At 42.0% G+C, this 14319-nt stretch overlaps 2 protein-coding genes across 4 annotated transcripts in view; both read right to left on the bottom strand.

The window, feature by feature from the left end:
- Positions 1 to 14319, bottom strand: part of LOC141192334 (uncharacterized) — a 732001-nt gene that overhangs the window by 190645 nt on the left and 527037 nt on the right. The gene's annotated exons all lie outside the window — the stretch shown is intronic.
- Positions 8668 to 12630, bottom strand: LOC141192368 (uncharacterized). Its single transcript, XM_073661886.1, has 2 exons — positions 12624 to 12630; positions 8668 to 9857 (listed from the first exon to the last, which is right to left on the bottom strand). The coding sequence occupies exons 1-2, from the start codon at positions 12628 to 12630 to the stop codon at positions 8857 to 8859; spliced, it is 1008 nt and encodes a 335-aa protein (XP_073517987.1). The 3' UTR covers positions 8668 to 8856.

Here is a 14319-nt window from a genome sequence, read left to right as displayed (position 1 = left end):
CACAGACGCGTATTAGTACGTCAGATGTTATTAAGGGGTTAAAAGATTTATTAATTGCAATACAAATTATGTTGTGTATTGCATATTTTGCAAAGAATGTAAAATAAAATACATTGGCTGCACAATACGTAAATTAAAGAAAAGGATGGCAGAACATGTTACCAACATCAAAAATAAAAAAGCATCCTATTCAGGAGCATGCAAGCATTTTGTATAGAGACATAAAGGGGAATTAAATAATTTTTCATTCTATGGGATAGAAAAAGTGGATATTCCTATTAGAGGAAAAAACTCCTCCTAAGAGAATTATTTTGGATTATTAAACTGGATACAAAATACCCCAACGGCATGAACTATAGAAATGATACCCTTTATCTATATTAAGTCTTAGAGATTTGAATGCCTGTGTTTTTTTTTCCCCCTCTCCTTCTCCTTCTGGTTTCCTTGTGATTTAGCCTTGTGATTATGCTAATTATTCTCAAATGTGATTGATTGCTAACATATGTGTTTATTGATCAATGGTTGGTCACCATTTGTTTTTATACCATGTATCATAAGGAATCTGTATCTCAGTGAATAAGGGCTTTTTGCCAGAAACGCGTTGAGATGTATTCCCAACCTGTATGATCTTTTAATTATTTTGCAATAAATTGAGGATTATTTTTGGGACTCACCATAATTATTTTTCCTATCTCTACATGTGAGCTGGCATTAGCATACATACATCTCAATGGCTAAAGGTAATTCTGTCTACATCCTGCTGAACAGTCTAGGTGTGTCTCTCACTTAGGTTTTGTTTCTCAATTATGTCTTCTCTAAGTCCGTTAAACAAAGACATTTGTAAGGGACCCCTTATGACAAAACACACATACTGGCTCAAACTCTATCTTGGAAAGCAGGAGATACACATACTAAAATCAAAATCAAGTCAGGATAGATGAAATAACTCATGCTCTCACAATTCCCTTCTCTTGTGGCAGTGGGTGGCTGTTCCAGACAAAGTGCCCGTCTACAGACTTCCCCAGATACATTCCCCCACCCCTAATAGAAGAAGCCGGTCTTCTACACCGCTTCACCAGATTCTCCAGATCGGTTTGCCTGTCACACCATCGGATGGACACACACAAGACACAACAAGCAAGGGAACTATACGGGTGCCACATTCATGTCAGAGTTAGCACCCAACAGTTGGTCGTAGTAGATATAATTTTTCTAGTCCACATTTTTATTTGCTGTAACGATGGGGAATAGCGAATTCAAATGCCACTGCTACTTGATCTCTGGCTTTGAATTCGTCTGGCACTCCTCTTGGGACTCCAATAGCGTGGATGGACACGTGAATGTCGAAAGAAGTAGGAGTGCTGGTGTCACGATTGTGTCTCTGGTTTCCCATTGCATATTCATGGAGCTTGTCTATATTCGGAGTCACCATCTGGAATGGTAACAGGAAATTAACAATAGCACATGTGCCATTCCATCCCACTAGCAGTATTGGATAAAAGTCACCATTTCCACACACCCATCACAAGTCAGCCTTAGCTACCATCTGATTCAGGAGGACATAGACTTGTACCAAGTTAGTGGCGGTGGTGGGACTGCGGTACAAGGAACTTAATTGCTTTAGGTCAATGTTACCTATTAAAATCGGGAAACACGTGTTATTCCTCGGATAGGGTCTAACTCCATTAGCCTTTATGTTTTTAGGGTCTAGAAGGGGATAAAACTGCTGTTGCAGATTACACTTCGAAGTATTTTCTCCTTCTACAGCAGAAAATACCTGAATTAGGCAGGAGAAATAAATGAGGTTTGTCTAGTCGCTTATAGGGAAGTACACCAGCGATAAGTCTTGGAAGCTTAGGTTGCAGGGTTTCAGTCTTATTTAGAATAGGTCAGTCCCTGATATCCTTAAGATAAATGTCCTAAATGGTCAGTGTCCCCCGGGATATTTATGCCCATCACATCTATAGTTCTGCATCTGTAACAGAGCGGTTCTCTATTGTCAAGCATAGGGGAAGACAGTTGTCAGACTTACTGTACAATGTTTGGACATGTATTCTGGTTGTAGCTGAGTCATTCTACAGTCATGGCCAAAAGTTTTGAGAATGACACCAAAATTATATTTTCACATGATCTGCTGGCCTCTGGTTTTTATTAGTGTTTGTCTGATGTTTATATCACATACAGAAATATAATTGCAATCATATTATGAGTACCAATAGGTTATATTGACAGAATGAGTTAATGCAGCAAGTCAATATTTGCAGTGTTGCCCCTTCTTCTTCAAGATCTCTGTAATTCTCCCTGGCATGCTCTCAATCAACTTTTGGACCAAATCTTGACTGATAGCAGTCCATTCTTGCATAATCAATGCTTGCATTTTGCCAGAATTTGTTGGTTTTTGTTTGTCCACCCGTCTCTTGATGATTGACCACAAGTTCTCAATGGGATTAAGATCTGGGGAGTTTCCAGGCCATGGACCCAAAATCTCTATGTTTTGTTCCATGAGCCATTTAGTTATCACCTTTGCTTTATGGCAAGGTGCTCCATCATGCTGGAAAAGGCATTGTTGGGCGCCAAACTGCTCTTGGACGGTTGGGAGAAGTTGCTCTTGGAGGACATTCTGGTACCATTCTTTATTCATGGCTGTGTTTTTAGGCAAGACTGTGAGTGAGCCGATTCCCTTGGCTGAGAAGCAACCCCACACATGAATGGTTTCAGGATGCTTTACAGTTGGCATGAGACAAGACTGGTGGTAGCGCTCACCTCTTCTTCTCCGAATAAGCTGTTTTCCAGATGTACCAAACAATCAAAAAGGGGATTCATCAGAGAAAATGACTTTGCCCCAGTCCTCAGCAGTCCACTCCCTGTACCTTTTGCAGAATATCAGTCGGTCCCTGATGTTTTTTCTGGAGAGAAGTGGCTTCTTTGCTGCCCTCCTTGAAACCAGCCCTTGCTCAAAGAGTCTCCGCCTCACAGTGCGTGCAGAAGCACTCACAACCGCCTGCTGCCATTCCTGAGCAAGCTTGGCACTGCTGGTAGTCCGATCCCGCAGCTGAAACAGTTTTAAGATACGGTCCTGGCGCTTGCTGGTCTTTCTTGGGCGCCCTGGAGCCTTTTTGACAACAATGGAAGCTCTCTCCTTGAAGTTCTTGATGATGCGATAGATTGTTGACTGAGGTGCAATCTTTGTAGCTGCCATACTCTTCCCTGTTAGGCCATTTTTGTGCAGTGCAATGATGGCTGCACGTGTTTCTTTAGAGATAACCATGGTTAACTGAAGAGAAACAATGATACCAAGAACCAGCCTCCTTTTAAAGTGTCCAGTGATGTCATTCTTACTTAATCATGACTGATTGATTGCCAGCCCTGTCCTCATCAACACCCACACCTGTGTTAATGGATCAATCACTAAAACGATGTTAGCTGCTCCTTTTAAGGCAGGACGGCAATGATGTTGAAATGTGTTTTGGGGGTTAAAGTTCATTTTCTGGGCAAATATTGACTTTGCAAGTACAGTAATTGCTGTTAAGCTGATCACTCTTTGACAATCAGGGGTATATGCAAATTGCCATTACAAAAAATGAAGCAGTAAACTTTGGAAAAATTACTATTTGTCTCATTCTCAATACTTTTGGCCATGACTGTAGTAAGGAGGCTTCTACCCATGCTGTCTGTCTTTTTGCGGGCTACAGAAGGGTTGTCTTTCCCAATGTTCCAGCCTACCATAGTCCAGAACTCACAATCAGACCCATAGCCAGTGTTGGCATTGGTGACACATATATACTTTTGGGTGAGTCTACAGATGTCCCCACGCTGCCACTCCACCCTAGGGCAGCAGACCATGTTACACAGGTCAAATTTGTAACTGATTACATGGTCTGAGGTATTAAACCAGAAAGTGCTAACTAGCTCCCCATTCTTTATATCTTGGGACATAGTCTTCGATGAGCCCCCATTTATCAAAGTTAAAGGATAAGGCACAAGGTGTACTGTACATCCACATCAATCAGTGGCTTTCTTGGGTCAGCTGTCATCCTGCAGTGTGAGTCATGGATCCAATTGGGCTTTCTCTCGAACAGCCGTCTCAGTTGTCATCAGACCTTGGAAGGATCCATCAAATTGAGGCTCAATGGCTCTTCTGATGTGTCTTTTGACCACCACCCAGTCTTCGGGCTGCAAGGGGTGGCTCCCTTCCACAGAATCTGGATCTAGAAAGGAAAAGTAAACTCGAGAGTATACAGTTATATGAAAAAGTTTGGGCACCCATATTAATCTTAAGCTTAATGTTTTATAAAAATTGGTGTTTTTGCAACAGCTATTTCAGTTTGATATATGTAATAACTGTTGGACACAGTAATGTTTCTGCCTTGAAATGAGATTTATTGTACTAACAGAAAATGTGCAATCTGCATTCAAATAAAATTTGACAGGTGCATAAGTATGGGCACCTCACCAGAAAAGTGACATTAATATTTAGTAGATCCTCCTTTTGCAAAAATAACAGCCTCTAGTCGCTTCCTGTAGATTTTAATGATTTCCTGGATCCTGGATGAAGGTATTTTTCACCATTCCTCTTTACAAAACAATTCCAGTTCAGTTAAGTTTGATGGTCGCCGAGCATGGACAGCCCTCTTCAAATGATCCCACAGATGTTCAATGATATTCAGGTCTGGGACTGGGATGGCCATTCCAGAACATTGTAATTGTTCCTCTGCATGAATGCCTGAGTAGATTTGGAGCGGTGTTTTGGATCATTGTCTTGCTGAAAGATCCATCCCCTGCGTAACTTCAACTTTGTCACTGATTCTTGAACATTATTGTCAAGAATCTGCTGATACGGAGTGGAATCCATGCGTCCCTCAACTTTAACAAGATTCCCGGTGCCGGCATTGGCCACACAGCCCCAAAGCATGATGGAACCTCCACCAAATTTTACTGTGGGTAGCAAGTGTTTTTCTTGGAATGCTGTGTTTTTTTGCCGAAATGCATAACACCTTTTTGTATGACCAAACAACTCAATCTTGGTTTCATCAGTCCACAGGACCTTCTTCCAAAAAGAAATTGGCTTCTCCAAATGTGCTTTTGCATACCTCAGCCGACTCTGTTTGTGGCGTGCTTGCAGAAACGGCTTCTTTCGCATCACTCTCCCATACAGCTTCTCCTTGTGCAAAGTGCGTTGTATAGTTGACCGATGCACAGTGACACCATCTGCAGCAAGTTGATGCTGCAGCTCTCTGGAGGTGGTCTGAGGATTATCCTTGACTGATCTCACCATTCTTCTTCTCTGCCTTTCTGATGTTTTTCTTGGCCTGCCACATCTGGCCTTAACAAGAACTGTCCCTGTGTTCTTCCATTTCCTTACTATGTCTCTCACAGTGGAAACTGACAGGTTAAATCTCTGAGACAGCTTTTTGTATCCTTCCCCTGAACAACTATGTTGAATAATCTTTGTTTTCAGATCATTTGACAGTTGTTTTGAGGAGCCCATGATGCCACTCTTCACAGGAGATTCAAACAGGAGAACAACTTGCAAGTGGCCACTTTAAGTAGCTTTTCTCATGATTGCATACACCTGGCTATGAAGTTCAAAGCTCAATGAGGTTATAAAACCAAAAAAAGTGCTTTAGTAAGTTAGTAAAAAGTAGGTAGGAGTATTTAAAACAAGAAAATGATAAGGGTGCCCATACTTATGCACCTGTCAAATTTTGTTTGAATGCAGATTGCACATTTTCTGTTAGTACAATGAACCTCATTTCAAGGCAGAAACATTACTGTGTCCAACAGTTATTACATATATCAAACTGAAATAGCTGTTGCAAAAACGCCAATTTTTATAAAACATTAAGCTTAAGATTAATAGGGGTGCCCAAACTTTTTCATATAACTGTATGCTAGACAAGCATTTTGTAAGTGAAATATCATAAGAAGACAGCCTATCATGTTGCATCTAGAGCTGCTATGGAAAATACAACCCTAGCCTAGGGGCTGACCCAATAAACACCTCATATAGGCAGAGGCCTGTTTTTTTTGTTGGGAGTGTACCTGATTAAAAAGAGTGCAAGGGGCAAGCATTCTGTCCATGGTCTGCCCGTTTCAGCCATGGCTTTCTAGATTTTGAGTTTCAGGGCCGAATTCAATGTCTCTACACTACCTCTACTCTGTGGATGGTACATAGTATGAAAGGCCTTTTCCACTCCCAGGGCGGACATTATTTCCTGCATTACTTCTCCGGAAAAGTGGCGCCTCTGTCACCGTCTATGGCCTCGGGCACCCCGTATCTGCTGATAAGTTCTAAGATTAGTTTCTTTGCTGTAGCCTTGGCAGTGGCTTTACACATGTGGTACGCCCCGCATGTTTGTCACTTTTTAGACAGCCAAAAATCATGTGGGGATTTCCTACCAGTCACTGTAATGCCGTAGCCACCCTGGTTGTGGCGTTACTGTGATTGACTGGCCGCATAGTGTCATCAGGTCTATATAAGACACTGTATCCCGGAAACAGGCAGAGTAAGGAGAGCTGAAGATGAGAGAGGGACAGAACTGTAGCTGCATAAAGTCAGGGATAAAACCACATTTCTATTTCTTTGAACTACAGGGCTAATTATAATCAAGATTAATACTGCTGTTAGCAGTGCCTCAGGAGAGATTGTGCTGAAGGGATCGTGTAGGACAAGATAGGGTGAATTGTACGTCCTATATGCTTCAACTGATACGAAAAGCCCTTCTCAGGCATAATAGGCATAATTCTCAGGCATAATAATAATATTTTTGCTCTTAATCCTGCAAATTTTTCTGAGCAGGAAATTATTATACACCATTTTAACTAAGGAAGTTGTGTGTCAAAAGCATACAGCCAGACTTGGTTGGATCTCAATATGATCGCTATATTGCTCCTACAGTGAAACCAGTCCATCTGAAGTGGGTAAATTTTCCTGCCATTGTAATACAATGCATTTTTTTCACCAGTGAAATTTTTTATGGTATTTATTGTGCTGCAGTTGTGGCTCAAACACAAAAATAAATTGTTTTCCTGCCATTATAATACTGCAACGTTTTCTCAACAGGGGTATATCATACGTAATTTAAAATGGGCAGGGTGCGGGGTAAGGGACGGGGTAGTGGACATGATGCTGATGGTGAGAGAAAAGGCCGAAGTCATGGGCAAGGTGAAACTGTGGCTGCTGTGGGAGCACAACTAACACACTTATCATGTCAATCTAGCTTCATCTCTTTGTACGTGGGTGTGGCGTGGAACACCACTCTTTTCATGCCAAACCAGAGTGAAAAGGTTGTTAGATTGAGAACAGATAATGCTTCCAATCACTTTGCCAGCGCCACCCTGTCTTCCACACGGTCCAGTCTCAGTAGCTGTGATTTTGGACCACATAATTCTGACCATGATCCTCCTTTCTCCCACCATGCAGAGTGCCTAGAGACAGAGTGTCTGCGCTTGGACACTCCAAAGAGCTGTTCACATGTCCATTTATAGATTCTGGCCTCTCGCTCTGTCCATTTCAAGCGGGACATGAGGAGTTCGCAGGTAGCGATGCATAAATATTTGAGCAGCCACACTCGCAAGAAGACAATGGTGGAAAAAATGCAATTACTATCGCAAGAGGTGGATGATGATGAGACACAATTGCCAACACATGGCGTTTCAATGTCAGCAAGTCAAGAGGAGGACCAGGGTGCAGAAGTGGAAGACAAGATGGTGGATGATGCTGACTGACCCAACCTGGGAAGGTGACATGCAGAGTGAGGACAGCAGTGCACAGGGGAAGGGAGCTGCAGCACCACAACAGCCAGGAAGATGCAGTTGAGTGGACAGAGACACAAGGTGGGCAACTGTTCCCCAGAGTATCAACAAGGGTGAAGTTGACAAGCCAAGAGTTAGGTCTTCCCAAGTCTGGCGCTTTTTTGAAGACAGTCCAGTTAACCCAAAAAAGGCAATTTAGAACATCTACCATGCCAGCATCAGCAGGGCCAGCACAAGTACCAGCCTGACCACCACCAGCATGCTCAGGCTCATCCAAGCGATGCACCAGACTACTTTGGGCCGAACGCCAGGGGCCAAAAGCTGTGTCTGCGGGTGACATCATTGCCTCTTCCCCTGAACATGTACACTAATACCCTGTCCATGATGTTGGTGAAGATGCCTCCCACCCTGCACCTGTCATTGCACACTTGCAAACACCGTCAGCATCCATTTCCATGTCCTTGTCCCAGCGCAGCGTTCAATTGTACCTACCCCAGTCCTTGGAACGCAAGAGTAAATACACAGCCGCTCACCCATAAGCCACAATACTAAATGGCCACATTTCCATACTGCTTGCCCTGGAAATGTTGCCGTTTAGGCTTGTGGAGACGAAAGCTTTTCGCAACCTCATGGCGGTGGCCATCCCCAGCCGCCACTACACAGCCTCACTGCGCATGGGCGGGGAGCCGCTCATCACAGTGCATGCATGGCTCACAGCACAGTAAGCTTTGCTGGCTGGCTATGTTATACTGCGCAAGTGCAACATACTTACTTCAGCGCGAGCTGGGAGCAGAATTCAAATGCGTGAGTGGCACCAGCCCTGATTGAATGCAAGGATCACACCCCTATGACTAAACGAGCAGGTCTGATATAACTATATAAAGTGCTATATACTCATGATATTAGCGCCAATTTTAATGAAAAAAAGAGTGTTACTGATGACATTGACAGGTTCCCTTTAAAAAGATACAATTTCTGGATAAAATATTTTCAACATTCTAAACATGAAAGCGACTTCTCCCCTGTGTGACTTCTCTGATGTTCATTAACAGTTGATTTACAAGTAAAACATTTCCCACATTAAGAATCTAAAAAAGGCTTCTACCCTGTGTGACTGCTCTGGTGACTAAGAAGAGATGATTTCCACAGAAAACATTTTCCACATTCTAAACATGAAAAAGGCTTCTCCCCTGTGTGGGTTCTCCGGTGTCTGGTAAGCTTTGATTTTTCTGCAAATTTTTTTCCACATACTGAACAGGAAAAAGGGTACTCCCCTGTGTGGGTTCTTTGGTGTATAACAAGTTGCTCTTTCCGATTAAAACCTTTCCCGCATTCTGAACATGAAAAAGGCTTCTCCCCTGTGTGAGTTCTCTGATGGGCAATAAGACTTGGTTTCCCTGCAAAGCATTTCTCACATTCTGAACATGAAAATGGCTTCTCCCCTGTGTGAGTTTTTTGATGCTTAACAAGATTCCATTTCTGGTTAAAACATTTTCCACATTCTGAACAGGAAAAAGGATTCGCCCCTGTGTGAATTATCTGATGCTTGATAAGGCTTGGTTTCACTCTAAAACATTTCCCACATTCTGAACATGAAAATGGCTTCTCCCCTGTGTGAGTTCTCTGGTGACTAATAAGGTGTGATTTCTGGTTACAACATTTCCCACATTCTGAACATGAAAATGGCTTCTCCCCTGTGTGAATTCTCTGGTGAGTAACAAGATTTGATTTGTAGTTAAAACATTTCCCACACTTGGAACAAAAAAATCTATTCTCCGATGTGTGAATGTTTTGACGTTTAAGAAAAGACTTTTCGAGGGGAAAACTCTTTCCATATTCTGAACATGAAAATGGCTTCTTTGCTTCAGGAGCAATTTGTTTAATAATGCTTATTTTGTAACTTTGATTTTCCTTAGTAGTCGGTAATGAATCAGAAGACAGGACCTGCTTCAAAGGATCAGATGACAGATCTTTGCTGTGAAGGGATGATGGGATATCTGGAGTAATGGCATTCACTTCAATTGCATTTTGGGGGATCTCAAGATCGTCTGATTTCAAAATTGAAGATGTCAGCTGTTCCTTTGATCTCCTGGTACAGTCATCTGCCAAGAAGAAAATAAATTATTTTTAATAAAAAAAAATTGAAATTTATATTTATTAACATTTCTATTTAAACGGTCTGTAGAAAAGGCAAGTTATGTAAACATATTGAATTATTCACCAAGACAATGACAGTTCACAGTCTAATAGAAAACCTCATAGGATGAACCAGTGGAGCGTGGTGTTCAATTGTTTGTTCATTCTGCCTCCCTAATATAAAGGCACCAAACTGTGTTATATAGGCGAACATAATACCAATACAACAACTACTCATCCTGCAAAAAACAATCCCCCACTAAGATCCATTATCTGTCATTGGAAAAATAGGTTTCCATATTATTAGTGGCTCAAAGGCTTTTGAAAAGCAACATGGCTTCCATAAACCAATCCAGCAATATCCGCTCTCCCAAAGTCAAATCTCCCCCTCAAATCTGAGCCTTGCAGTGTGCCTAAATCACATTTAGCCTCCATGTATTTGACATTACTATAGTGAGAAGAGCCCACTTAATTGATGGTGTGTGTCTCCTGGGGCACAATCTGGGCACTATGTGTTGGGTAATGAAACTATATATTTGTAATTTTCACTCTCCATCATCCACAGCGTGCTAATTTCCGGAAAGAGCCTGGGGAGTAAAAATAGTCACTACTCCTATAGATTAATTCACTGAGGGTTATAAAATGTATTCACTTTATGGGGATTTCCACTGCTCTGGTTTTCTGATATTTTATCATATTAGGGCTTCTGTAAATGGTGTGTCCCATCTCCTCTGGGATCTGCTCCTGTGACGTCTGCTTCTCTCAGCAGGAGCCGCCTTATTCATCCTGCAGGTGGCGCTGGTGATGGAGGAGACGTCAGAACCAGAAGCTCTGGGCGGCACAGGCTCTGTCCAGCCACTAAGATTATGGTGCCTGGGACCATTAGTACTATCCAGTCTGGCAGTATGGGTGTGTGTGCTGTCCAGCTGGAGTAATCTGCTCCCTACTTCAGCCAACTGGAAAGCACCACACCCTACTAAAGCTGGAAGCATATTGCCGGAAGCTGCCAGTTACAGCCTTGTTCTCCTCTGGTTCAGTCCTCTGTGCTCAGCTCCCGGCTTGTGTATTTGTTTCCTGTTGTGATCCCGGCCCGTTTACCGACTACTCGTGTCTTCTGATGTTGTATGTTCTCTGCCCTCCTGGTTCTGACCCGGCTACCTGACTATTCTTCTTCCCATCTCACACCACAGAACAGCAGGTAACACCGTGGCCCAAAGAACTACGGAACGCAAGCATCCATTCAGCATCAAACCTGAGGACATTGGTTTTAGTTATATATCAACATTAGTTGCTTTACTGTTATATATTATATAAAAATAACTTTATTTTAGGTTTGTGCATAAATGTTGCTAAGATTTCTACCATTGAGGCAGCATGTCGATATATGGATTATCGCTATGCGATTCTGCGAGTATCACTAAGGAAGATTGTTATGATACTCATCATTGAAGCAGTATGCTCACATATGGACTATCGCCATGCGACTCTGCAAGTGTCACTAAGGAAGATCGCCAAGATACTTACCATCGAAACAGCATGCTGACATGTGGACTATCGCTATGCGATTTTATAAATATTATTTGGGAAGTATCTTTGAAAGGCGGTAAGCTCTATATGTATTCTCCTTAGGTGACAATACAGATTGCTGCTATGCGATTTTACAAATGTCTTTGGGGAAATAATTTTTGAAAATTGAAGGTCACATATATGCCCTTCGCATATTGATATATATAAATTCTCGTGTTATGTGACGATATGGATCGTTGCCACATAATTTTGTAGATATTTGTAAGGGAAGTATGTTTCGAACATGGAGGGCTACATATGTGCCCTTTTTTGTATTTTTGCTGTAACCTATCTTTGTAAGCATCTGCATGGCAATACTTTTTGAGTATGAGTGGTTATATATATGTCCCTCCCATATCGATATTTTATTATTCTTCAGGAGGGATCTACTATCTGCCATCTCCTATGATCATGCTGTCGGTATTAGATATAGCAAGTTTGGAATATTTACCATTAATGACTCAGCCATGTACCTTCTGGCAGTGGTATACTTAATAGGATATACGCCCTCATCTCTATCCCTCTAAGCCATTATAAATCTACCAGAATTATTTATTAAACCTAATCTTTAATTCTTAAATATTTGGAATCATCTGTAGCTTTACCTTAGTGGTGCAGACACACCTCGCACATGTGCTGTTTGTCCCCTGTGGCGCCGCGGGCTGGATTCGTTGCCGGGACGACGGGAGTGATGACATTGTCCTCCCTCCCATTGTTTCCGGCATGCGCTGGCCGGCCGCGCCCTGAGGGGAGTAACAACATGACGAGCGGTGCGCCGATTCGCCAGCCACCCGGACATACTCATTTATATAGTGCCCCTTTTTAAATTCTCCCCACGCCTCCTGACAAAGCCGGAAGGAGAAACGCGCGTCGAGGCGCTTACTTGGACCTCCTACCCGCTCTAGGACACGCCAGCATGTCTTCAGGTATAGCACTTCATATTTAATGTTTGCAATGCTCTGATAACCCATTAGGTGCTTGTGTGCAATTGCGCACAAGTTATCTGTATAATATTCTGCACTGCACCTATCCCTGAAGGAGAACATGTTCCTTTGCTGCCTATCCTATAATCCCAAGTGATTAGGGTTGGGGATCCAATGTGTTCTTATGGGTTTTTATCTGCACACTATTGCTTTAAATAATCCTAGCAATTTATTCTGTCTCACCTTTCATGGGTTTTCTACTTATATGAATATATATTCTCAATAAAAATTTGTTATATGTATAATTAAACTGATCCCACAGTTTTTTTCTGATAAGAGTCCTCTGGCCTCTTCTATCTGACTTTAATAATCATTAAGAACCTCTAGATACTTTTATTACATTACTACTTTTCTGGGGGGTTTCTTGAACTGACTATACATTTCAGATCATAGGACTCTGTCAACTTTTCGTTTTAACACCGTGGCCCAAGCCTAGAGGTCTCGGTGTAAGAACAGATCCATGTAGTGGGGTTAAAGGGTGATAAAGTAATCCCTGGCATCTCGAAAATGGAGTAGATAGCACCAAGCCTGTTTGTGGTAGCCATCATTTGAGCTGCCAGGTGACCATTGTCTGCAAACTATTCCAGCAAGATCTGCATTCAAATAGCTAAATGTCGCTCCTTCCCTTCTTAACCTGCCATGTGCCCAGACAGTAGTGTACAATTGCATACAGAGTATTGCCGGATTCAAGAGAAGTTGGAAAATAATTTGTAAGGTCCATTTGTTTCCTATTAAGTTTGGAATTATTCACAAAGGATATCACCATATAAAGTGACACACGTCAGATTTGAAAAATGGGCCCAGATAGGAACACAAAACTGGCTGCAGGAAGGGATTAAATCAGAGTATTTTGGGCACTAACTACTGTAGTCAAAACTGTGTGTATAGACCATAACACATCTACTGAAATGATCAAACTCAGCACTTCATCAGTAAGTAGTGAGTAACTAGTGGTGAAACCTCTCTGGGGTAATTAGAGTATGGGGCTCGGTGGCTCTTGGGAATCTAAACTATCGTAAGGAACAATATTTTCTGTCAGATGAGTTTCAAGAAGAGAACTTTTTATAATAGTGCAGAGCTGAGGTGTCTTAAATTTGGACCTCTGGGATTTGGAAAAGGCATTATTTTAAAGACCACCAAGGAGTTATATATTCACATAAGTGAGGCAGGCCGATCCCACCACAATCAAACTATCATACAGAATGAAGTTGTAAAAAAAGAGATAGAATAAAAAATGTTACATCCCCAACAACAAAGTATGTATGAGGGGAGAAATCCAACACTAAACCGGAGTCGCACTCATTTATGGTGGACCATTGGAGCTACTATGAGTCCTGATCAGAAGAGTAGAGAAACTATTAGCACCCCCATTTCAGGAGAGATTGTGCAGTAATCTGAATTCCTTAGGATTGAAAACATAATGGAATTTATGATGTGGAGTGAATCCATGAAACCAGGGCTCGAGCCAACACATCTCCTGCAGGCGTGAATAAATGTATATTACAGCCATCAGCCACGCACAGCTTAGAGATCTATCATGGCACAGGTGTAATGTTTTCTGTATAGTTTATCACAATCCTGTTTGAAGTTAGTTGGTTTTAAAAGAAATTGAAAAGTCAGGATAAAGGGAAACTCTGTTGTTATTGTACAGAAATTCACAGTTGGCCTCACTGCACATTTAATGTTGTCGATCATAAAAGCAAAGTTTGGTCAGAAAGACTGGACCTGGTCTTGTAGGGACCATATGAGCACATTCAGCAGCACAGATGGGAGAGAAGGTAGATTCATCCAATAAGAAATCAGGGTTCTAGGAAGCCAACAGCATCATTACCCTCCGCTTTCTCTTACAGGCCCATCATAATATTTTTCTTCAAGTGAT

Source organism: Phyllobates terribilis, unplaced genomic scaffold, assembly GCF_046119375.1.
Source record: "Phyllobates terribilis strain yellow unplaced genomic scaffold, ASM4611937v1 Scaffold_60__1_contigs__length_8166268, whole genome shotgun sequence".
Classification (NCBI taxonomy): Eukaryota; Metazoa; Chordata; class Amphibia; order Anura; family Dendrobatidae; genus Phyllobates; species Phyllobates terribilis.
The sequence above is the reverse complement of the archived record's forward strand: the minus strand, read 5'-3'. Positions and strand labels throughout refer to the sequence as shown.